The 26733-nt window shown below is 41.9% G+C and overlaps 1 protein-coding gene across 1 annotated transcript in view; it reads left to right on the forward strand.

Moving 5' to 3' along the window:
• The window catches only part of LIFR (LIF receptor subunit alpha), a 1345198-nt gene that overhangs the window by 546635 nt on the left and 771830 nt on the right, over positions 1–26733 (forward strand). The window contains exon 5 of the mRNA XM_044076229.1: positions 8198–8343. Coding sequence (XP_043932164.1) covers positions 8198–8343 — 146 coding nt within the window. The remainder of the gene's footprint in view (positions 1–8197; positions 8344–26733) is intronic.

The following is a 26733-nucleotide window of genomic DNA, read 5'->3' on the forward strand; positions in this document are numbered from 1 at the left end:
TATTTTAGGCTTTGTCCAGATTTCTACAGCAGAAAGGTCCAGAGGGTATGCGCATGTCTTTACTACTGCTGCTGCAGGCAGTGGTTGATCTCCCTCACTTACTCTCTTTCACATACAAACACGCACCTCTGCTTCAGAAAGTGCATGCTAACACAAATCCTAATATTCAAGTAACTTTGTGATTTTGTCACAGCAACATTGAAAATATGTTCATATTTTGAGCCTTTGTCCCCCATTTATTTTAGGCTTATTCAGATATCTTGAGCTAAGAAGTTGAGCGGTACTCAAACCTCTTAACTGCTGCTGCCAGGGATCTCACACACACAGCCTCTTCTGCTTTTATGTACACGTTCACTCACACACACAGATGGAATCATAATCTCTCACACACACACACACACACACACACACACACACACACACACACACACTTTTTTCTGTTTCATTTATTTTTCTACACTGTTTAAACAGCAAAAACGCTGCTTAGTGAGTTTAAAATGATAGCTCGATCAATCTCTTACTGTCATACAAGCATACACGCACATGATTTTTTATTTTAATTTTTTTTTTTCTTTTACACTAGCTAAAAAGCAAAATGCTGCATAGCAAGCATCAAATAATGGTGGCTGTTAGGTTTTTTCAGTCTGAGCTCCACGGCAACAGCGGACATTACCTGTAGATTAACACCCTGCTGGAGAGTGTTCGTTTTCCTGTCAGGGTGCAATCTCTAGGTCGCCCATTCTCTAAAATTAAAGTAGTGCATTGTACACATTTTCAGGAGTTAGAAAACAAAAATTAAAAATGAACTGGTAAGCTTGAAATACACACAGTCAATAAAAACTATTCCAGCATGATATTTTCCGTCTTATTGTTTTTGAGTCTGCCATTCTTTACTATTCCTTGCAGTAATATTTAAGAAACTCATGTCTCAGTCATTTCTTATTCTTACTGCTCACAATTTAATTTTCCTTCCCCATTATTTGAGTTCTGTCCTCTAGATATTCCTTCTCTCACTCTAGTACTGAAGCTCTGTAACTCCTTTTGCTGATCTTGCATTTTCTGTTTGAAGAGTGAGGATGGTTTCACTGACTATCCCTCTCTTGGGATTTTATCTGTCTGATTTTTCTCACATTGTCGTCCCTCTAGATTTTCAGTTGTAGCACCACATTGCACTGTCTGCATCAGGATCGGCCTTGGGTTAAGTGATGCCCTAGGCAAAAGGGTTCCACAATGCCCCCCGCCCCACATCACTTGGTGCCCCATCCTGGTCTATTTACACCATCTAGTTTACAAAGCACCCCTGCTAGAGCGACGCCCTAGGCGGCCGCCTAGTTGGCTTATGCCTAAGGCTGGCTATGGTCTGCATAAATCTTTCCATTTCTGTCTGTGCTAATTCTAGATCCATAAATTCCTGTTGGAAACTAAACTTTTATTGTAGCTGGATACATTAGTCTGAATATGGCACCCATTCTTCTACAAAGTTATATATGTTGAATGAATTTTACACCTATCAAGTAATCCTGATAAATGTAGATCCTTTTGACATTCACCATTAGTGTTTTACCTTTCTCCCATAACAGATGCAGCAGATGTTCTTTCAGCTGAAAACTTTGTATGTTCACCATAATGGGTCTTGGGAACTGACCAGCCAGTCTTGCTGTTTGAGGGCTCTGTCTAGTAACATTTTCTTCCATGGAATCTCTGTTCATGGCTCAGTTGTTGTACCATAAAAATTAAATAAGTTTTCAGTCATCTTTTTTGTGTGGCTTCCAGCTTGGTCAGTCTCACTTCATATTCATTTTATTTATTTATTTTTTTTAAAGAATAATTAGTTTGTCAAAGTGACTAGAAAGAGCATGCTCCATTATTCTCTTACCATTTATTTTTTATATAGTCAATCAAAGTCTCAAAATAACTTCTGAATACATTTTTTCAGTTTTTCTTTTCCTGGATACCTGGTATTTCTTCTCCTACTTGCACTGAAACTTTCTAATCTCCAACTCTAGCTTTCACCATTTGTGGGTTAGTGGTTGGTGAATGAAATTATTTTGTGGGTTAGTGGTTGGTGAATGAAATTATACCTTTTTCCTTGTGTTGTGGTTAATAACCCATTCTCTTCATTTATTCTTTGACATCCAAGTCAATTTAGCTTTATGATACCCGTGGTTACTGTATTGTTTCACAAGAAGCTGATATTTTCAGTATTTCCCAATTTTATTGGGATAGGGTAAGGGAGTACAAGCCTGCTACCACTCAGCTCAGCACCATACTGGTCAAAAACTTTTATTTTTTTGATACTTTTCCAACTGCAGTACTGTTTTGTATGCAAAAGCACATCTTTTAAAATTAAAGATTATTAATTTGCCCTTTTGACAAACATTGTAGCTGATGTCTTATTTTTCTAGTGAAGAATAATAGGATCATAGTTGTATACTAGGCTAATGACCACTAGGGAGGAACTGTAGATGGGGGGAGGCTGTTCCACAGAATGTGAATTCTCTGAGAACCATAGCCATCTCTCAAACATGCCCCATTTATGTCACAAGCAAAATGTTGATCTTTTAATCCAGTAGTTCTGATGCTATTTGTTTTGTGGATGTACAAAAGGTTCATCAAAACAGGGTCCAGGGATGCCTTGTATGCCAGACAAAGATCACCTCTCAAAAATCTGTATGATACCGAGTGGGAAGCGATCAGAGTAGGGCATTGTATTTACTCCCTGTATTCTTTTTGTAAGGGACCTTTGTGGACATTCCAGTTGATGCATATGTCTGGTGAGGGGGGTTTACCAAAGGGGGGCATCATGCTCTGTGATGCATCTGGTGAGGGCTGAGTACAGTGATATGATGACCTCCTTGGATCTAGTTGCCATGCCTTTGCTTATAATTTGAGCAGCTTAGAAATATTTTCTTACTACCTTGGGCACATGTTGGCCAAAGGCTAGGTTACTGTCTACATGAGTTCTCAGATTCCTGACTAATGAATCCACTTTTAGGGATGTTTTATTGATGATGAAGTCAGCCAGACTAGCTGACTTCCCAAAAGGTACTATAATATATTTCTTGGGATTTAGTTTTAAGCCATGGCTGTGGCACCAAGTGTTTATCTGTGTTAGACCTTCCTGAAAGGTGTTCTCAACTTGGGATGGAGGTTCAATGACTGCTCCCAGTTTGCAGTCATCTGCAAACTTGGTTATCCAGAGACCTTTGACATTGGCTTTGACATCTGAGAAATAGATGTCAAAGAGGAGTGGGCTTAGCACAGAGCCCTGGGAGACTTCAGTGGTAACCAGCCTCCTTGTGAAGATGGCCTCATCAGTGAGCCAGCTAACTGTCCAGTGTGTTAAAAGGGGTTTATACCTAATTTCATAAATTTGTTGACAGTATCTGAATGGGATATTGTATCAGACAGTTTAGCCAGATCTAAGTAGGCAGTATGCACAGTTTTCCCCTCATCCATTGCTTTAGTGACCTTTTCAAAGAAGTTCACCTGATTAACTAAACATGATCTTCCTTTGACAAAGCCAAACTAGGCTGGATCTAGTATCTGGAGATCTGCTATTTCTTTGTTGATTGTTTCCACTCCTTTGCAAATAATATTGGTCAGACTAATGGGTATGTAATTTCCAGGATATGTTGAAAGTCCTCCCTTATGAAGGGGGATGGCCATCACACTCCTCAGTTCACATTGCACAAAGCATGTATTAAGGTATCCTGGGATGTTATCAGGGCCCATTGAGGCCGTGTTCTTTGCTTTAGCAGGTGCTGCCAGTACATGCTCTCTCGTTATGTTGGAGGGTATTTTTAGGGATGGTTTGGGGTGGTGTAAAGTTCTAACTGAAGCTGTGTGCTGACAGGATCACTATATCGCCAGGCTTAGCAAATGTGATACCATTAACTACCAGTTCATCACATTGCTGTGTGCTGTGCTTGAGGTTTCTGACATAGTCGAAGAAGGCCTTATGATTATCTTTCACCTGTGAGGCTATCATAACCTCAAAGTTAGCTTTGCTTGTCCTAATTAGCCCTGATAGTTGCCTATTTATTTTGATGAGAGAGTTTTTATCTTTATGGAAATTACCCTTCTAGATTTTTGCCATACATATTTTTCCTTTTTTTATATATATCCTGTTTAATTTGGGATGCCACCAGAGTGGTTTGTTTCTGGGGTTAGTCCTGGGCTTGCTTCTGATAGGTACATCAGCCTCTGTGCAGCCATTGATGTAGTTGTACAGAGTTTCTGAGAGCAATTCAGCATAGGCTGTTTGTTCCCAGGGTTTAGAGGGACAAACCATCACTTGTTTAAAGGTAATTTGCCTTGGAATAGTTCCTAACTGTTACTGGTTTTGATGGGTTTACGGTGCTGATTTTGATTTTGAAAGAGACTGCTTTATGGTATGACCTTACTAGGGAGGACAAGATATGGGGGGGGGGTGAAGAGTTCTCCCATAGCTAAGCTCAAGCTCCAGTATGTTGGTGCCTCTAGTGGGTATCCCTGCAGCACTGATGTGACTGTTTCATCCTCTGTTTTGAAAACAGATGTTGTGGGCATCAGCTATCATAATATAATGCCGGTTGGCAGAGAAAAAAGAGTGATCATTAACTGTTGTCTTTTTACCAGATTAGCAGTCTAATCAGTGGCAAGACTTTTACCAGATTAGCACTCTAATCAGTGGCAAGACTGTACATACTAGTAAAGTAAGGGGTATGGTCACTGCAGATGTGTCAGAAGTCCCTCCTTGGAAATATTGTGATTGTGTATGAAAAACAGTTTTAGTACAGCTCAGTTACTGTTGGTAAGTTGGCAGTAGAAGGCAATGGGATGAGACTGAGGTGGGTAAAATTCTGAGTATTCTGCAATGGTTCAAAGTCTCAGAAACATTGGTAGAATTAGCGCAGGCTGTGTTCGGACACACAGAGGGTTTTCCAGTGGGAGTGAGTGCACATTGGAGTTCTGCTCCGAGTCCACTGCTGTTCATACTGGTGATGGACTACATTAGCAAACAGGTCAAGGTACAGATTAACAGTTGCCGTATACAGATGATGATGCTTTACAAGCAGTCTGAACAGGAACTTCAGCAAAGGATAGCAGAATGGAATGCAAAATGGAGGGCACAGAGGATGAAAGTGAGTACAAGTAAGACCATTGTAATGGCAGGTGATGCGGACAATCAGAAGAAGTTTAGAGTTAAAATAGAGGGGAAAATTGTGGAACAGATTAACAGCTTCAAGGGTCTGGGATGGGTGGTACAGGAGAAGGGAAATCTGAATGAAAAGGTCAAAGCTAGAATCAGAGGGACTGCAGCCAACTAGCACACAGTGTCAGGGGTAGTGTATGATAATATTGCCAAAAAAGCTGAAAGGTAAGGTGTACAAAACAGTGGTGCAACCGGTACTACTGTGTGGTACAGAAACCTGGGCAGTAAAGACAGAGCAGTTGAGGAAGCTAAAGGTGATGAAGAAGTGCCTGAAATGGGTGGTAGGATGCATGGACTGTGGGACAGAAGAGGAAATGAGGATATCAATTAGAGAAGATCAAAGAAAACATTACAGTGGTTTAGGCACACGTGCAGGAAAGCAGAAGACAGTCTGGTAAAGAACATTTGGGATAGACAGGAAACAAACCAAATGGAAGTAAGGGCGTCCAGCAAAGAGATGGATGGATTATGTGAGAGAAGATCTGCAAGAGGCAAACATGACTATCACAGAAGGAATGAGAGTGGCATTGAAATGAAAGAAATGGTAACAGCTGACACACCACACCAACCCCATGTAAAAAAGAAAAAAGTGGGGGGGGGGTTGATGATGATAATGATGGTGATAAAAATGCACATCTTATTAGGGTGTGATAGGTGTGGTTCTTAACCTAAGGCAGTAGTGCACATGTGCAATAAGCTGTTAAGGCTAATCACCCTCTTGACATAGTTATTTGGGGCTGTAGCGTGGATTTGAGTGCCATGTCTCCTGCAGTCCATCACACAGATTATATCAGCAAATGTTCACCAGGCATCTTTTGTCTTCCTCCTGATTTAGCTGTTCACCATTCCCATAGAAATCCCATTAGAGCATTTCCAGTATGCTAAGAGTGTACATGACTAGCAAACTCCTCTTCTTGCTACCACAGCTTGATACTAACTGCTAGCTATGAAGGAGCAAGTGTACATGCTGACTGAGAAATCATTGTTGGGCTGTTGTCAGCTGACTGTTTCATGACCATATGGAGAAGATCAGAGGTATGTGTGGGGTGGCAGAAATAGTGAGAGGACCCAGGACACTGAATTTGTTGAAGATATTTTCAGTCTGTGTCTGGGATGGTCATGGGGGAGAGCCTCTTTGTTCGTGTAATGGGAGGTGGATGGGTTTCATCTCTGTGTAATTAGTGATCTGGTATGATTGTGTGGAGGCTGGAGGAGAGAGACAAAAGCAAGAGTCTGCAGTCCCTAATAGTAGGGTGAGCAGCACAGGCCACAGTATGAGACACTTGGCAGTGTTCTGCACTTCGTGCACCACAGGCGTTTATTGCTATTTGTCCATAAGCTTAGGTAGATTGGATCTTGCTGCATGGTGTGGCTGGCTGTATGTACAAGCACCATGCAGGGGATGCTGCTGGAGTCTGGCCTGTAGGAAGAGGTTTACTGGCTTTGCTGCAAGTGTTTGCATCTGCTGTTGCCTCAGATCAGATGCAGCAAAGGTAGGATGCTGTGAACTTTGTAAATCTGACTGCAGCTTAGGCAATGTTTGCTGCAAGGATTTATACCGGGCTTTTCCTTTCTCAGTGTTACAGTGTTAACAGATCTATTTTCCTTCTAATTTGATGTATGCGTCTGTTGATGCATTTCAAGTGGCAGGAAGTGTAGGCTGTGATAAGATAGCCACTTAATAAAAAAATACTGATTTTGATATAAACATTTCTTTTTAATGCATTTCCTGGTTCATTTGCAGACCTTTTTTTACCAACACAGGAGGAACAGTTGCACCCAACACATGCATTTATATTTTGTAGCAAAATGTTTGTTGTAACATGCAGTTATAACAAGTAGAGCATTTCAACTTTTGATACAACCTGCAGCAAACTGTTTGACATTAACATACTCTTTTTCTTTTTTGTAAAGATCAGTACAGGAGCACTAACACATTTTGTACCAAGTAAAAGACTTAAAGACTTCTTAAAATGATCATGTATCTGCAGCTCTGAAGCAGCTGTTTGCATTTAGTGCCGTTTAGCACTACCTACACGGCTTTAGGTTGCTGTGTTTTTCACTGCCTTTTTCTAGCGAATGTGGTGCTGTGGTAGCGTTGTCGCCTCACAGTAAGACATTGTCCTGTTCGATTCTCAGCTAGAGCGTCTTCTGTGTGGAGACATACATGAATGGATGTACCTTTGTTGAAGGTTGTGCGTCAGGGCCGGCAACTCGGCACGTAAAAATATATTGCCAATCATTAGCGGACCGGAATTCCGCTGTGGCGACCCCTAACCAGGAAAAGCCGAAAGACACAACAACAACATGTACAAAACACCCCCCTCCAAGGATTATATGTACAGTTTTGCTGAGAAATGCATCAGTGTGACTTTCATATTTGAAAAAACATAAATACGTTTTTTACCTAAATGTTTTTAAATGTTTAAAACTTTTATACTGTAATTAAGGGAGCAGAATCGCTTTCATGTAGCATCAATCCGAGTTAATGAAGTTCTGTTTCATTAATTATGTCATATGAGGCCAAAGTATTATAATTATGAGGCTGTTTTTTCTGCTGAAGTCATAGGATAGTAATTCATAACATAAACAAAGGACCAGTTACCAGAAAATGCTAGCAAACTATACACATTTAACTTGAAATGTAAAATTCTTAGGTAATGCAACAATCAGACTTGTTAAACAGTACTTGCTTGCAGTTTACTGTTGTAACCAGCTGCTGCCGGGAACCTGAGGTCACAATTGCTTAGGCTGTCCATGTGTTGGGTTTAATAGCTTCTTAACTGCTTGGCAGTAATATTTACAGTGGAAATTGCAGTTTTCAAAGAAAGTGCATTTTTAATACTGTTAAAGGTCGTAGCCTACATTTTAGATCCAATTGTTGACAGCAAAATATTAGTGTGGATGTGTATTAGCCCACAGATGCTCCTTGAATAGGTATTGGCATTTCTGAAGAAGGTGGTCTAGACAATTTTCATTGCTTGTTTCTGCAATTTTTAGGTCTTCATTGAAAAGTTGCAGCAATCTTACAGAAAATATGACAGAGATGGATTTCGTGTTGTTTTCACCTCTGAATGTGAAGATAACTTCCAGAAATGGGCTTGGAGAAGCATCAGAAAAATTCTTGCTCTCAGAGAAAGATATCTGTAAGTACATATTGGGTACCTGTCTGTTATAAAAGAAAACTTACTGTCATCTCAGTTGCTTCCTTACATTGCTCTTACAAGACTTAATGGAATTGTATATTTCATGCCGGTAAGTTTTTTCCTGTATTACTGCATTTAGCATATATGATGGCTGGAAACAGGAATTTAGTAAATTCCTCATTTTAGTGTGCATGGATTGAACCACTTGTCATCAGACAAATACCACTGATGCTATTAAGTCATGCCGCTATCCTGCCTCTTGCTTGTGGGCTTTTTACAAAGCTGTTACATGGCAAATTTATTCAGAACTTTTGTCCCAAACTACCGAGAGCCTTCTTCAGAATGTTGCTGCAATTGTTGCACAATTAATCACATTAAATTGAAAAAAAAGCACATGATACACACTGTCCAGTTACAGATGGTCGTGATGAAAGATGCAGCTAATCACAGATCTTAAAAACTCTCCAGTTTTAAAATTAATTTATATTTTTATTTAATCTGGGACCATTGGTAATATTTAGACATTTGATATTTCATTTCTTTCTCCATCTTGAAGGGATTCTAAGCCCCCGTCCTTGCATGTAGTGAAAATAATCTAAGAGAAAAAAAATTATGTTTTCTGAAACTGAATTTGAATTTGATTCTTTTTTGCTTTACTAAAAAGATATTGGTATTATTTATTTATTTATTTATTTGTAAGTGACAACTGAGTCAGCAAAAAGACACTTTATTATCTAATTTTTAGACTAAACTACACTACATGACACTAATGCAGTAAATCTGAACAAACGGCCTGAAAATTATCTCTGTAATCTGTTCTGATATCTGGGGATATGATTGTCATAAATGAACCATGGTACTCCATAGAAATATTCATATCATGTTATGGGGAATGGAAATGTCTTAAAACTGCTAAGATTGGAGCTGAAAGTGCAATATTCTGTGTGCGTTCCTTAATGGTGAGATTGAGTGTTCAGCAGAAATTTGAAACCATGTTTTTAGAAGTACTGATCTCCCTTAAACCTTTAAGAACTAATTTTTTATCAGTCTGTCCACAGGAACAGTGAAAAATGCACATGGATTTTCTAAACAGTCTAGCAGACTTAAATTACTGCCCTTACACTCTATTGGGTGACTTTCATTATTCACATATAGATGGGACGGGTCTAGATTATGATATCGCACGCTCACAACAGCGAGTGACACATAATCGACCCCATGTAAGCGAAAGCTTACAATGTCGAAACCTCAGAACAGCTATTTTTTTTCAAGGGAAAAAAATCGCTGTTCTGAAATAAAATAAAAAAAAATAAAAAAAGCTTTAAAACATTACATAATGTGGGGGGCAAAGCCCCCCATACCCCCTACTTAAATATACCAATTCCAAGATAGCACTACAGTGCCGAAAATGGCAAAGTAACTAAAGCGGCCAAGCAAATTCTTTCCCACGGAAAAAAAAAATCGCTGAAAAGCTGCTTCGCTGTTTTGCCTTTTCACGCTTTTTGGTTCAATGAAGATGCATTCGACAAACTGCGTCCGCAACATTGTCATAGGGAACCAATGGAACACATATTTAGCGATTTCCCACTTCAAGACTGAATTTGTAGACTTGACCTGTTAAGTACCTGTACACAATTGAGCTCTTTTCCCACCATGGCCTAAAATTTACTTGACTTATTGTGCACTGATCTTAAACCTGTGTCAGACATAGTAAGAAATGAGACACTTAAATTCATATCACTCTGAACTAGAATTTAGTGATGTTCTTCATATTGATCACTGCTGCAGTAGGTTTAGCTATATGGCTTATATCCTGCCAAGAACAGCTGGCCTGGAAGCTTCAGGGCACCTTCTGTGTGCCCAAACTGTCAAGCAGGTCAAGCTGAGCTGACTAAAAGATGAGTACGGGCAAAAAGCCCTTCAGAGCTTTACCGCCAGCAAACAGTACGCTCCTCTGAGGCTTTTGAGGATCTATGGCCGGCTTGTGCTTTCCTTAGCTGGTCCATTTTCTTATTTTTTTACTGAAGCTAGGAGTGTTGTGTTTTAACAGATTGTCGCGAGACTGTAAGATACGTTTAAGCAGAGCACTCGTTTCTGTCAGTTTAAATTATTTATTTATATATTATTTATTTATTGACAATTGTTGACCAGGAAAGTCCACTGGGTCAAAAACCCATTTTCAGTGGAGGCCCGGGGAGAAAAGCTCCACAGATAATCAAATATTGTACAGAAAAAATACAAGGTGAAAGAGATTACATTAGCATAGAGTGGGGAGTAGTGGCATATAGTTAATACATAATTATCAAACTGTATGGATACATAATAACATGCTTTCAATCACAAGACAGTAATCATAATCATTAGTAAATTGCACATATTGTAGTTAGGAGAAAATCATATAGAAGAGGAAGAAAATGATATAACAGAGGGTTAAAGAGTAGGATCTGAGTAGTTAAGTGTGTGACGTTAAGGGGGCTTACACTGTATTTCACAGGTATAGCTGGGATTATTTAAATAGTGTATTTTTAGTGCAGCTTTAAAGGCTATTAGGGAGTCAAGTTGAGTAATGTATGAGGGGACCCTATTCCATAGTTTGTCAGTGTTGTAGGAATATAGGCATTGTTGGGTTTAGATACATTTAAAAGTGTCATTTCTGAAGACCGGAGGGTTCTAGTTGGGGCGTATGTGTGTAAGATAGACAAGAGTGCAAGACAGCTATCAGGTTTGAAAATTAGCTTATGAGCAAGTGTTAATTGAGTATAATAGAGATAGTGGTGAAATTCAAGCCAGGACAGGTTTGAGATAGCTTTGCAGTGGTGTGAGCGGTTGGGCATGTTAGAGGTGAATTTTGCTATCTTGTAGTAGCAAGATTGCAGCTTATTACTGAGGGATGTATGAAGGTTAGTTGAAATTGGCCTTCCATCCAAGAGGGATGGGATAAGCAAAGCGTTTGCTAGTTTTATCTTAGTTTGTTTATCTAGGTAGAGTTTATGTCGTTATAGTTTGCAAAGTTTGAAATGCATTTTATTTACTGTATTGAGAATGTGTTGTTCAAAAGAGAGTTTATCAGTAGTGATTCCTAAAAGTTTTGCAGATAGCACCTGTTCTATTTCTGTATTGTTAAGTGAAAAAATCTTGAATTCTGCAGCTGGAGGTTTTGATGACATTAGTAACAATTTAGTTTTTTGGGGGTTCAGCATTAATTGACCATCATTTAGCCAGGTTTCAATGGATGTGAATGCATCTTGGGTGATCTTCTGGAGGTTAGCGAACTTGTTGGAGGATGAGATGATAGTTGAATCATCTGCATATTGAATTGATATGCTTTCTTGGGAGGCTTTATTAAGATCATTAATGAATATATTAAGAGTAGTGGTCCTAAAATGGATCCTTGTAGGACTCTTGTGTTATTTGCTAGATACTCTGATTGTTGGTTTTGCCATCTAACTGATTGCTGTCTATCATTTAGGTAGAAGGAAAACCGGGTTAAAACACTTAGAGAGCATCCAAGTTTTTCTAAATATTTTAATAACTTAGGGTGTGATACTATGTCGAAAGCCTTTGATAGGTCTAAAAGGAGTACTGAAGTTGATAGGCCAGCATCAAGAGCTTTATTCACAGTATCAGTGAAAGAGATTAAAGCTGTGGTTGTGCTATGTCCCGGGTGGAATCCATGTTGTATGGGAGCTAGCAGGTTGTTGTTAATGTGGTGATTTAGTAGTTGGGATTGTATGCATTTTTCTAGGATTTTTGATAGCGGGGAGAGAATGGAGATTGGTCGGTAATTTGAGAGATCGTGTGTATTACCACCTTTGTGTAGTGAAGTTATAATAGACTTTTTCCACAGTTGGGAGACATAAGATTCAGAGATTGAACAATTAATAAGAATACTTACAGGGTAAGCTGTAGCTTTGGCAGCAAGTTGTAAGTATGCAGGTGGTAAGTTATCAGCGGAGAGTGAGCCGGGCTTTAGTTTGGTTAGCAGATTTAGAATTAGGGATGTAGATACTGGTTGTAGTGAGAAAGGAGGATGGGTGGATAATTGTTAGAGGAAACCATAGTGTGTATAGAGGTAGATATGGGGTCTATTTGTGTGATATTTTGGGAGTTATGATTGCTTTTTGTAGATGAATCCTTGAATGGTGTCAGTGAAATGGGTGTTAAATATTTGAGCCATCTGGTGAGGGTCTTTGTTGGGAGAGGGTGATGGATTTTGAATGTTACCAGGATTAAGAAGGGAGGATACAGATTTCCAGATTTTTTTTTGGATTATTACTTTGGGAGGATAGTTGTGAGGGGAAATAGGTTTTCTTATCACTTATAAGTTTTTTTGCAGTATTTCGAAGTTGTTTATAATTTTGTTCATTTGCTTGTGTTCTGCTTTTTTCCATATTTTCCAGGCTTTGTCTCTAGACAGAAAGGTTTGTTTAGTTTGTTTTGTAAGCCAGGGGACAAGGTTAGGTTTTGTTTGTTTTATACGAAGAGGTGCTAAGCTATTTAATGTGCTAAGAAAGACGTTATTGAAATAATCTACAGCATTATCCAGAGGCAGTATTGTTATTGGGGTCCAGTTCTGAGCTTGTAGGGTATTGATAAATATGTTTTGATCAAAGTGGGCAAGGTTCCTGGTAGATTTGTATGTGTGAGGTTTGGGGGTTTGTATTTGGGTTCTACGGGTGTAAGCAGTTAGGTGGTCACTTAAAGTGTTTGGGAGTGTGCCGGTATTGGAGTAGTAGTGGGATAAGATACTAGAATCCAATCTGTTGTAGAGTCTGCTCGGGTATTTAAAGCACACATAGGCTCTGTGACAAGTTGTGTGAAACTATGGAGGTTAATGCTGATAGCAGGAGCTTTGGAGGATAGGTTTTGCCAATTAATGTTAGTGTCTCCTAGAATAATAGTTTCTTGGGATATATTTTGGTTAATCCAACATAGCAAGTCTTCCAAATGGGGGATGTTTTGACCTGGGGCAATGTTAGGAATATAGATAGCAACAGTACAGAGTTGCTTATTAGGGTTTATATGAAAGGATGTTATTAGGATTTCCATACTATTGAAAGTGGGGACAGGTTTTGGATGAATATTTATTGTTAAGGAGTCTCGATAAATTAAGGCTACTTTTCCTGATATACTTAATGTTTGTATTAAGTTATGTGAAGTTAACATGCATTTAATGGCAGCCTTGTTTCTGCCTTATGACAGTATTTTAGAGTCAGTGTTTTTAAGCTTCTACTGATATTTGATTGTTTAATTGCTTAATTTATTAATTGGTTATAATTGAGCAAGGTATAAAAGAATTGTTTTTGTTATATGTATCGAGATCTGAAGAAGCGTGCTGGGGCTGCACGTGAAAGCGCTTGTCATAATAAATACTTGATCCTGTTAATTATCCTGTGGTGGTCGTGCTCTGTTCTATACTCGCTAGGAGAAGATGTAGTAGTGTTTGTGGTTGGAGTGATTTTAGCCAAGGTATATGTGGATAGTGTTGTGTTAATTTCAGTGTAGTATTTGTGGGGGAAAGTTGTCGTTTGGCCAGATATAGAGTATTGCTTACTAAGAGGGATGGTGAGATGTTGGAGTAACTATTTAAATTACGTTGTAAATGTGTAGCTAGTGATGTTCACCGTGTTTCACTGTTGCAGTCATTACACTTGGGTTATCCTGCTGGCAGGCTAACTGCAGTCAGCCCGAATTCCAAAGTCCTGGTCCGTCGTCAGTTGCTGTCGCCTCTTCCCTGACGTCAGTGCGCCAGGGATATATAAGATGCAGCTGACGCCATTTTCTTCAGTTTTCCTTGCCGCGAGGTGCCGGAAGCAAAAGCAGTTCGCAAGTGCCGGTCGACCGACTCCTGAGATTTTTTAAATCGAATTTCAGATCCGAAGTCTTCAATAAAACTAAGTACCCCATTGGGGAAACTTTTTTCTTGCTCCAGACCGATGTCAGAAAAAGTTAACAATTGTATTTCTTGTGGGAAGCAAATACCTCATAAGGAGTTTCATTCTTACTGTATTCCTTGCCTAGGCCCTGACCACGATATTGCTAGTTGTCAGTTTTGTATTAGATTTAACCAACGCACTATTAAGCGTCGGTACGATTTTGCCTTTCATTACTTTGGCCGAAGGTTTAATTATATAATGCAGTCGGAACAGCCAACGACCAGAGTTCATAAAAATCACAAGGAAAAAGAAAAGGACAGGCATCCGAGGTCCAGAACCGACGACGAAGCCTCCGCTAGGCCAGTCACTGGTTCGCCAGTTCTCAGTGAGGTCCTTTCGAGCCCCTGACACCCGCTACCTCAGAGCCACAGGCAGCTTCCGACTCCCACGTGGAGACAACTAGGCCTCTGGATACTCAAGCTATTGGACCTTTGAAAACTATTCCCTCAAATAGGTCCGGAGCTGCTGAGCAGGCATCGGCTTCTGAGGGTGTTTTCAGACCTACACAGTTATATATCAAGCCAACAGCATCCAAGGCAAAGACTAAAACAGCTTTAAAGACAAAGAAACAAGTACAGCATTCTCCTGGACAGACTTCCATGCCTAAGAAACAGATGCTCAAAATGGCCGAAGACCTAATTACTTTGATCAGGGGTTCCCATCCCCCTCCTGATGAGAGGCCTAGGCAAGACACTGAATATGATTCTTCTGATCAGGTTTCCATTTCATCTGACTCCTCTTCAGAACAGGGATACTGTCTTCCTCCCTATGAGGATTCTGATGCTGAAGAATCTATCCCTTCAGCCTCTCCTCCTGAGGACTATTCTTTTGGGGAAACCCTGCATACCATGAGGGAGCATTTTCACTGGGAGAGCCAATTTACTCAGAATCTAAGAAAAGGCTCAGAGATTTTCTTTTACTGCCTCAGCACAGACCTCTTGCTATTCCACCTGTAGTAGACATTGTAGATGATGTATTTTCAGAGTCCTGCCTGTCTCCTGACTCTTTACCCCCTGCACCCGTTAAGCCAGACAGGTACTACATGGTTCCAGATTCACATAAATTTTTATATAAAAACCCTGCTGCTGACCCAGAAACTATATCTCAGGGTCCCAAAGAGGTCAAGGCTTCCACTGCAAAAAACTCTGTCCCCTCTGATAGGAATTCTAGAGCACTGGACAGATGGGGGAAAAAAGTTTACACCTCTGCTACCTTGGCTGTAAGGGCTTTAAATTGTCAGTTTCATATGCTTAAATATCAGCAATACTTAATGTCACTGTTAAAACAGAAAATGTTGACAAATTCTGAATGTTCTGAAAACATGGAAATACAGGATTTATTGCATGTGGCTGAGCAAGTGGGAAAGCATACTTTGCAATGTGGTTTTGATTCACTGGAGGCCTCTTGCAAGGCCGCTGTTACAGGCTCTGTCATTCGAAGACATGCTTGGTTAAAGGAACAGAATCTGCCTGATCATGTTATTGGATGCTCCATTACAGCATGATACTTTGTTTGGTGTTAAGGCAGAAGAGGTGTTAAAGAAAATGGAGGATAAAGCGAAATCTATGCAGACAGCAAAGGATTTTTTACAGGTTCAGCCACCCAGATTTAGCAGGAACTGGCCTTCTAAGAATTGGTCCTTTCCAGTGTCAGACAGGCCACAAAGAGGCAGATACAGATGCCCTAGAGGCAGATCTCAGCTCCAAGGCTCATACAGGCCTAAACAATGGGGTGCTTCTACCTCCAAAAGCAGAGAAGACAAGTCACAGCCTTATAGGAAACAGTGCCAATGCCGAGCACTTCTCTTTTGGCAGCACCCTTAGGAGGAAAGCTAGCACTTTTTTCACTAAATTGGCACATGATCTCCCAGGACAAATGGTTCTTGAATATAGTTTCTCAGGGCTACAGGTTCCACTTTCACACCCCTCCAAAGAAAAAAAGTATGCCAGACCTGCCACACAATCAATGGACAGAGGCACAAATGCAAATCTCATCTCTCATTGACATGAGGGCTATTCAGCGAGTACCACAGCAAGAGCAGGGACAAGGATTTTACTCAAGAATTTTCTTGGTACCCAGAAAGGACAAAGCCTGGAGACCAATACTGGACCTGTCAATTCTAAACACTTTTCTGGACGTTCCAAAATTCAAAATGTTGACTCTGCAGCAGCTTCTGCCCATGCTGGGCAAGAAGGCTTGGCTTGTAACTTTGGACATCAAAGAGGCATACCTGCATGTCCCAATCAGACAATCTTGCTGAAGATACCTCAGATTCATAGCTGGCTCAATGCACTACCAATTCTCTGCACTGCCTTTTGGCTTATCTACTGCGCCCAGGGTCTTCACAAAATGTCTGGCACCAGTAGTTGCATTTTGCAGACAAAGAGGAATTCAAATATATCCCTACTTGGACGATTGCCTTATTCAAGCAGAGAGCAAGGACATTCTACTGAAGCATCTGGCGTTTGTAAAAAGATTAATAATTTGCCTAGGGTACACAGTCAACGAAAATAAATCAAAACTAGTACCCTCTTAAGAGATAATATCCCTGGGTGCAAGCTTAAATACAACTGCCCAGATGGCTTATCTCACGCCAGACAAACAAAGGCAACTGACTTCTTACTTCGAAAAGATGGCAACAAAGACCCAGTTAACTGCAAGAAAAATTCTTCAGGCTTTAGGCTTCATGGCATCCTGCATTCTGCTAATTCTATATGCAAGACTGCATATGAGGAAGCTACAGTGGTACCTAAAAAGTGTTTGGACTGAACATTGCCACAGCCTGGAAACATTAATTACCCTCATTCCCTGCTTGCAACAGGAGTTTCGATGGTGGGCACTGGCCTGTCACCACAACAAGGGACAGCCATTCACTTTACCCACAGCCAGGCAGACACTAACAACAGATGCATCGGATTATGCCTGGGGGGCCCACGTGACAGGAAAATGTATTCAGGGCACGTGGCCCGCAAGCCAAATGCATCTTCATTTCAATCAAAAAGAGATGCTAGCTGTACAGAATGCCCTGACAGCCTTCAAGGACCTACTCCATCCAGGACAACTGTTGATAAAGACGGACAATACTACAGTCATGTGGTACATGAACAAGCAAGGGGGCACACATTCCTACCCCCTCTGCAGCAAGCCATGACTTTGTGGAACACAGCATTGACTTATCAAGTGCACCTGCAAGCACAATTCCTGCCAGGAAAGACAAATACTCTGGCAGACGAACTAAGCAGAAGCCTCATGGACCCTCACGAGTGGAAACTAGATCCATAAGTCTTCAGCATGATAACAAGGAAATGGGGATGACCAGACATAGATCTATTTGCCTCCCCTCACAACTGCCAACTACAGAGATTCTGCACAAGGACTTATCACAAACAAGCATGGAAGGTGGATGCTCTATCATTCAGCTGGAAAACCCTTACAGTATATGCCTCTCCTCCACTGCCTCTCCTCCCCAAGGTACTCCTAAAGGTCAGACAAGAGAAGCCAAAAATTATACTGATTGCTCCAGACTGGCCACACCAGCACTGGTGTCCAATCCTAAAGAGCTTGTCTCAAGGCCCAGCCTGGACTTTACCTCAAATTCCTCATCTACTGACCCAACAAAGCAATCAGATCCTGCACAGCCAACTCACAACCTTAAATCTGGCTGCATGGCGGATAATATAACCACTCAGAACACACCTCTCTCTAAAGCAGTTATGGATGTTATTTAGGAGGCCCAGCACCAGAACGTCTTCTGCAGAAAAATGGAAGAGATTCTGTGCTTGGAACCAGGCACAAGGAATTGACACGCTTGTTCCAAATATTCCTCAGATTTTACAATACCTAACTGAGATGCTGGACAAAGGCCTATCCTTCTCATCAATTAAGATCCATGCCTCTGCCATTTCAGCTCATTACAATACGGAACTGCCTATTTTTTCACATCCACTGCTAAGGCAGTACCTCAGAGGGGCCAAAAACATAAGACCTCCAAGGAGAGCACCGATACCTACATGGGACCTCAATTTTGTCTTGGAAAAGCTCAGACTGCCTCCTTTTGAGCCAGCCAGTGCAACCGAGATAAAATTCTTATAATGGAAAACAGCGTTGCTCCTAGCAATAACTTCAGCAAGAAGAGTCTCAGAGTTACAGGCATTAATGGCTATGGAACCTTTTTATTATTTTCCATCCGGACAGGGTTTCTCTAAGGACGAACCCAACATTTATGCCTAAGGTAGTGTCCAGTGTGGCTTTTAATCAAACCATTCATTTGCCTACTTTTTTATCCAAACCCACAGAATAAAGGGGAGAGACTTCTGCATTGTTTGGACAGACAGCTACGCTTCTACTTGGACAAAACTAAAGCTTTCAGAAAGACTTTTAGTGGCATATGCTGCAGTATCATAAGGAAAGGCTACCTCAAAGCAGACTATTTCAAAATCGATAGGCCACTGCATTTGTTTCTGCAATTCACAACATGGCAAATCAGTGCCTAAGGGCATTAGGCCACATTCAACCAGAGCAGCAGCCACTTCAGCAGCCTTCCTCAGAGGAGTACCAACCAAGGATATTTTGGAGGCTGCAACTTGGACTTCAGTGTACACGTTTACCAAGCACTACCACTTACCTCTTTACTCTAAATCCAGAGCAGGCTTTGTCACTGCAGATGTTCTTCGTGTTTCACTGTTGCAGTCATAACTGTAGGGTGCTCCTGCCGGCAGGCAGCCCGAGGTCGGCCAGAATCCCAAAGTCTGGGTCCGGTCGGCTGTATAAACTAGTACCCTGACGTCAGTACGCTCTGGTACATAGCCCTCAGCCGACGCCATCTTCTCCAGTCTTTCTTGCCATGCGGTGGAAAGCAGCTCGCAAGTCGTTGGTTGGCGATTATCGAACAGCGTATTTGGTTGTTGTCGGTCCGAAGTTCTTACTTCTCTTCTCAAAGCTAAGTACCCCGTTGGGGAATCTTTTTCTTGTTCCTCCGATGTCAGAAAAAGTTAATAATTGTATAGCGTGTGGGCAACAAATACCTCATAAAGATTTCCACTCTTACTGTCTACTTTGCTTAGGCCCTGACCACGACGTTTCTTGTTGTCGGTTCTGTGCCAGGTTCAACTCTCGTACTATCAAGCGCAGGTACGATTGGGCTTTAAATTATTTTGGCAGACGCTTCAATTATAGAATGTCGTCGGACACTACCGGAGTCCAAAAGAAGCGCAAAGACAAAGACAGGCCGCCGAGGTCCAAACAGGACTCATTGCAGCTGGAGCCAGCGTCCGGTTCGGCTGTCGTCAGTGAGGCGCTTTTGCAGCCCCTGTCGTCCGCCACTTCTGAACCGATGGCCGATATGGACTCCCATGGGGAGCCATCAAGGCCCACTATTTTAACTGCTGCAGGACCTTCAGACGTCGCTCCTTCAGATGGGTCCGGAACCGCTGTGCAGGTACCGGCTTCTGAGGGGGTTTTCAGGCCTACTCACATTACTATTTCAAAGGCAAAGACAAAGACTCCTGTTAAGTCTAAAGTTCCAGCTCAAGCTGCTTCTGAATCCACTCCCAAGACACAAAAGCAATTATTGAGGATGGCTGAAGATTTGCTTACAATGATTAGGGGTTCTCACCCCCCTCCTGAGAAAAGGCCTCAACAGGATGTTACTCTGGATTCCTCTGACCAGGCTTCTGTATCTTCTGTTTCTTCCTCAGATCAGGACTATTCCTTTCCCCCTTATGAGGATTCGGATGCTGAGGACTCTTTACCCTCGGCCTCTCCGCCTGAGGATTTTTATTTTGGGGAAACCCTGCATGAGATGAGGGAACATTTTCATTGGGAAGGACAGGAATATTCTGCTTCCAAGAAGAGGCTTAGAGAATTTCTTCTTCTTCCTCAGCATAGGCCTTTAGCTATCCCTCCTGTTTTGGACATTGTAGATGATGCTTTTTCTGAGGCTAATTTGAATCCTGATTCCATGTCTCCTGCTCCTTCTAAGCCTGATAGATTTTATAGGGTTCCTGACTCTCATTTATTTTTATTTAAAAACGCTTCTGCGGATCCTGAAACTATTTCTCAGGGCTCTAAGGCTGCTAAGGTTGCTACTTCTAAAAATCCTATTCCCTCTGAGAAGGATTCTCGTGCTTTAGACAGGTGGGGAAAAAAAGGTATATACTTCTGCTACCCTGTCTGTAAGGGCTTTAAATTGCCCAGTTTCATATGTTTAAATATCAGCAATTTCTTTTGTCTGTTTTAAAGCAAAAGCTTGCTTCCCTTCCTGCTTGTGCAGAGGATAAGGAACTTCAGGATGTTTTGCATGCTACTGAACAGGTTAACAAGCATAGCTTACATTGTGGTTTTGATGCTTTGGATGCTTCTTGCAGGGCTGCTGCCTCTGGTACTGTTATTAGGAGACATGCCTGGCTTCGTGAACAAAGTTTGCCTGAACAGGTTAAGGCTAAGTTATTAGATGCCCCTGTTCAACAAGATGTTCTTTTGGATCTAAGGCTGAGGAAGTTATTAAAAAGATGGAGGAAAAGGCAAAGTCTATGCAGACTGTAAAAGATTTCTTGCAAGTTCAGCCTCCTAGATTTTCCAGGAATTGGCCCTCTAAAAATTGGTCCTTTCCCACGTCTGACAGGCCTCAAAGGGGAAGATATAGGCGCTCCAGAGGTCGGAGTCAAGGCCAGGCCTCTTACAGATCTAGACAATGGACTGCTTCTTCACCTAGAAGGGGAGAAGACAGATCCCAATCTCAAAGAAAGCAAACTCAATGACTCTCTCGGTTGGGCTTCAGGACCCCTTCACCTGGACGCCCCTCTCGGAGGAAAACTGTCTCTTTTTTACAGAAATTGGACTCATATTACCCAGGACAGATGGGTATTGGACGTGATTTTAAAAGGTTACAAATTCCACTTCCACACTTTGCCAAGGACTCACGGTTGGCCAGATCTGCCAAAACTTCAATGGTCAGAGGCCTTAACTCAAGTGGATGCTCTTCTGGCTATGAGAGCCATAGAGCCTGTTCCACTCTCGGAAATGGGAAAAGGGTTTTATTCAAGACTGTTTCTGGTTCCCAGAAAACAAAACTCTTGGAGACCTATTCTGGACCTTTCTGTGTTAAACACCTTTTTGGAAATTCCAAAGTTCAAGATGCTTACTCTGCAACAGCTAATTCCAATGCTCTCTCAGGACGCCTGGATGGTGACATTGGACTTAAAGGAAGCCTATTTACATATTCCCATCAGACAAGAACGCAGGAAATTCCTCAGGTTCAAGGCAGGTTCGAGGCACTTTCAATTCTCTGTTCTGCCCTTTGGTTTATCTACTGCGCCCAGAGTCTTCACCAAGTGCCTGGCACCAGTAGTGGCTTACTGCAGACTTCAGGGGATCCAGATTTACCCCTATTTGGATGACTGCCTTATTCAGGCAGACAGCAAAGATCTTCTGCTTCAACATCTGGACTTTGTTCAACGTCTTCTCCTCCTACTGGGATTCTCAGTGAACATAAAAAAGTCACATTTGATTCCTTCTCAACAAATGGTATTCTTGGGAGCCCTCTTAAATACAACCTTACAAAGGGCCTTCCTCACTCCAGAAAAACAAATTCAGCTGGCTTCAACTTTCAACACCTTGGCAACTCTATCTCAGCTCACTGCAAGGAAATTCCTGCAGGCTCTGGGCTACATGGCTTCCTGCATTCTGTTGATTCCAATCGCAAGGCTTCACATGAGAAAGCTTCAATGGTATCTGAAAAGTGTATGGTCACAGCATTACCACAATCTGGATATTCTGATTCCTCTGATCCCCTGCCTTCAGAAGGAGTTCCTCTGGTGGTCCGGGGCATGCACTTCAAACGTAGGAAAACCTTTTCGTCTTCCTCAACCTACTCAAATCCTAACCATGGACGCCTCGGATTATGCTTGGGGAGCACACTTTCTAGACAATTGCCAGCAGGGAACCTGGACAAAGGACCATCTTCACTGGCACATCAATCTGAAGGAAATGTTGGCAGTCCAAAACGCCCTTCTAGCCTTCAAGAATCTTCTACAACCAGGCCCTCTGCTAATTCGCACAGACAACACCACGGTCATGCGGTACATCAACAAGCAGGGGGGTTCTCATTCATACCCCCTTTGCAGACTAGCTATGGGTTTATGGGACACAGCTCTAAATTTGAATCTACATCTCCAGGCTCAATTCATTCCAGGGAAACAGAATCTCTTAGCAGACAGCCTGAGCAGAAACATTTCAGATCCTCACGAATGGATGCTAGACACCAACTTGTTCAACAGGATTACTGCAGTTTGGGGATGTCCCCAGATAGATCTGTTTGCATCCCATCTCAATCATCAGCTGCCTCGCTTTTGCACCATGTCCTTCCACAATGCAGCTTGGAGAGTGGATGCCCTGTCCTTCAGCTGGAGAAGCCTTTCAGCATATGCCTTCCCTCCTCTTCCTCTACTACCTCGGGTATTACTGAAAATAAAACAGGACAAGCCCAAGTTCCTCATCTTGATTGCTCCAAATTGGCCTCGACAGTTTTGGTATCCAACTTTAAAGCTCCTGTTCTCGGGGCCTCCTTGGATTCTCCCACTGAACCCTTCGCTTCTGTCCCAGCATCAGGGTCAGTTACTACATTCCAATCTCAAGACCCTTTGCCTGGCAGCTTGGCTCTTCAAAGGAGTTTGATTCCTTCTAGTCTTCCCAAACAAGTTTTGGATGTTCTTTTGGAAGCTAGACGGCCTAGCACTAGGAAATCCTATGCCTCTAAATGGAAGAGGTTTTCTATTTGGATGCAGGACCGAGGTTCTGATCCTCAGGTACCTGATCTCTCTTCTATTTTGCTTTACCTTTGAACTTTTATCTAAAGGACTTTCCTTTTCTTCCATTAAGATTCATGCTTCTGCTATCTCTGCATTTCAGTTCTGATCCTCCTGTTTTTCTCATCCTTTGGTGAAGCAGTTCTTGAGAGGGGCTAAAATTTGGCCTCCAAGGACCCCTCCTGTCCCTGCCTGGGATCTTAATTATGTTTTAGAAAAACTTACTTTGCCTCCTTTTGAGCCTGCTGCATCTTCAGATATTAAGTTTCTATCCTGGAAGACTGTTCTTTTGTTAGCATTGACCTCTGCCAGAAGGGTCTCAGAGTTGCAAGCTCTCATGGCTGTGGAACCATACCTTATTTTCCATCAGGACAGAGTATCCTTGAGGACCAATCCTACTTTCATGCCTAAAGTGATTTGAAAGTGGCTTTAAATCAGACAATTCACCTTCCTACTTTCTTTCCAAATCCTCAAAACAAAGCCGCAAGGATTTTGCATTCATTAGATGTGCACAGACAGTTACGATTTTACCTGGACAAGACTAAAGATTTCAGAAAGTCTAACCAATTGTTTGTTTCCTTTGCCTCTAGTTCTCTTGGAAAACCTATTTCTAAACAAACTATTTCCAAATGGATTGCTTATGGAATCAGATTTTGTTACACTCATCATGGGAAACAGTTTCCAGGTACCATTAGAAGTCACTCTACTAGAGCAGCTGCCACTTCTACAGCTTTCCTCAGAGGAGTCCCTACCAAGGATATCTTGGAAGCTGCCACTTGAAGTTCTGTGCATACTTTTTCCAAGCACTACAATCTCCCCTTGTTTTCTAAGTCCAGGGCAGGCTTTGCCTCTGCTGTCTTGCAGGGTATTCTTGCCTCCCCTTCTTCTATCTAAAGCCTCCTCCCCTTTACACTGCTTTGGGATTCCACCCTACAGTTATGACTGCAACAGTGAAACACGAAGAACATAGTACAGTTGTGTACACCTACCATAAATGTAGATGTTCGAGTGTCTTCACTGTTGCAGTCGGGCTTTCCCTCCTATCCCTCTTTTCCTTTTTGTGGTGTATTTGTGTTTCCTTGTTGGATTCATTTTTGGTTTGTTGGGGACTTCTGACATCTAGGGCAAGAAAGGCTGGAGAAGATGGCGTCGGCTGAGGGCTATGTACCAGGGTACTAGCCTATACAGCCGACGCCGGACCCAGACTTTGGGATTCTGGCCGACCTCGGGCTGCCTGCCGGCAGGAGCACCCTACAGTTATGACTGCAACAGTGAAGACACTCGAACATCTACATTTATGGTAGGTGTACACAACTGTACTTTCTGCAGGGCCTTATAGCCACTCCTAATTCTATTTAGACTCAGCCACCCAACCTCAGCTTTGGGATTCAAGTGTAATGACTGCAACAGTGAAACACGATGAACATAGTACAGTTGTATACCTACCATAAATGTAGATGTTCGAGTGTATTCACTGTTGCAGTCCAGGTTACCCACCCACCATCCCCCTTTCTTTGCTGGGACTTATCTGTACTTCTCTACGCTATACAACCTATGTGGTGTATTTGCTTGCAGATGAAGGTAATGTTTATGTTAGTGCATGCTTTTTTATAAACAATATTTTTAGCCTATCCTTTTGGGGGCACCTGACATCTGGGGCAAGAAAAACTGAAGAAAATGGCGTCGGCTGCATCTTATATAGCCATGGCGCACTGACGTCAGGGAAGAGGCGACAGCAACCGACGCCGGACCAGGACTTTGGAATTCAGGCCGACTGCGGGTAGCCTGCCAGCAGGATAACCCAAGTTTAATGACTGCAACAGTGAATACACTCGAACATCTACATTTATGGTAGGTACACAACTGTACTTTGTGGATGTTTTTAATATGGAGTGTGTGGTGGTGGAGAGGGATAATAGTAGTAAAATAGTAAGGACAAGTGAGATAAATAAGAATCTTAGTAAGTGACTCATATTGGATTTTAAGGATTGGAGTTGGTTGTATATGCTAAAAGAGGTGGTGGAAAGTGTGTTACAGGAGTATATGTGGCAGGAGAGGGGAAGTGGTAGTTAATGATATGAGGTATGGTATTAGTCAAGGTGGAAAGAGGATGGAGTTGTAGGAAGTGTAATGAAAGAGGGGGGGTGGGTGGAAATGGGGGTAGAGGAGTGGAGTGAGCCCGTAGCAAAGCAGAGGGTGAACGGAGCGGTTGGTACTCACCTTCACTTGAAGGTAAAAAAACTGGGTCCCTATCAGCATCTCGAATCTTGACAATATCGAATTTGATATTGTTGCATCGAGAATGCCGAAAGGGCAGAACATCGAACGGGTAATCGGAAATCTCCGTAAGGGGAGATTTCCATTTACCTCAGTGTAATGGGGTCTCAGAGTTGGTATATTTAAGTAGCGGGGGTGTGGGGGTGCAGGAGGGCTTGCCCCCCTGCCTACACCCTTTATTTATTTATTTATTTATTTTTATCGGCATTGGAAATTGTAATAGGTCGATCATTTTATTTCGACATTTAGTGACTCGACCTCTTACATTTTCGAAATGCTGATATAGACCCAAAAAACTATCTCCATGAGCCAACAAGCAAAGGTAGGAAGAGCAACAGTTGTAATTGGCAGAAACTATTTAAAATACACAAGTGTACATGTGTTAAAAAGACTAGTATAGTACAAAGCTCAAAGATTTGTTAGCATACAAAGTCTAAGTTAGAGAGAGTGTCAGAACTTAAACAGAAACAGATGTCATTGAATCTAGTAGTAGGTAAGAAGTACTGTCTAACTGGTAAACTATTTTCTGTGGAGGAATCATGTTTATTTTAAGGCTGTGGGGCTGCCATAGTGTTTGAAAGTGCTTTTTACTGTGTTTGTGCTGCCAAAAAAAAGTAACTTTTGTGGACTGGTAGTTTTACTGGCATTGTTGATTGTTTTCCCCAGGAAAGAATCACCATTTTCAGCTTGACCATGACCAACAGATTCACTCCTACGATCAGCCCTTCTTCCAGCCACAAAAAGAAAAAATTAAGCAAACAGCCTTTGCCACCACAGTAGGCTAGCATATTGCCTCAGCCTTAGGTGGGTTACTCTTCTGTGGCCATTTGTTGTACCTTAGACCACTCATCTTTTACCCCAAATCCCTCTGATGTAGTACCTACAGCCACTGTGGACTGGGGGTTAGCCACATTTTGGGTGGGGTCCCCTCAGTGGGCAAGAGAGAAACACTGTTGTCAGTACTGGGAGAGGGAACAGTGAAGGTTTCAGTGTTGTGTCAGAATGCTGAGCATCTCTGAGGAAGCAGTGGCTGCCATTAGTAACATGCCTGGCTACATATTTCCTGTCAAAAAGAAAAAGAAAACCAAGTGTGTATTTACTCCTCCTCAAATGTTTTAGATAGGAGTAGTTTACTGCAACTGGCTCAGAGTTTGATTCAGGTTATTAATCCGTCTTTTAGTTTCTGGTAAAAGAAAGAGGGAGGCCTCCTTTCCTGAAATGATTCAAGATTTTCCATCTGAACAAGAAGATGCAATGACTGATTCAGGGTTTTGCCATTAGATTTCTGATTCAGACTCAGAAGAGAGCTCTCTTTCTCATTCTCCCTATGGGGGGGGGGGGTCTCTTCCTGTGAGAATATTACTATGTCCCAT

Source organism: Protopterus annectens, chromosome 1.part0 (genome assembly GCF_019279795.1).
Source record: "Protopterus annectens isolate FY-2018-M chromosome 1.part0, PAN1.0, whole genome shotgun sequence".
Taxonomy (NCBI): domain Eukaryota; kingdom Metazoa; phylum Chordata; order Ceratodontiformes; family Protopteridae; genus Protopterus; species Protopterus annectens.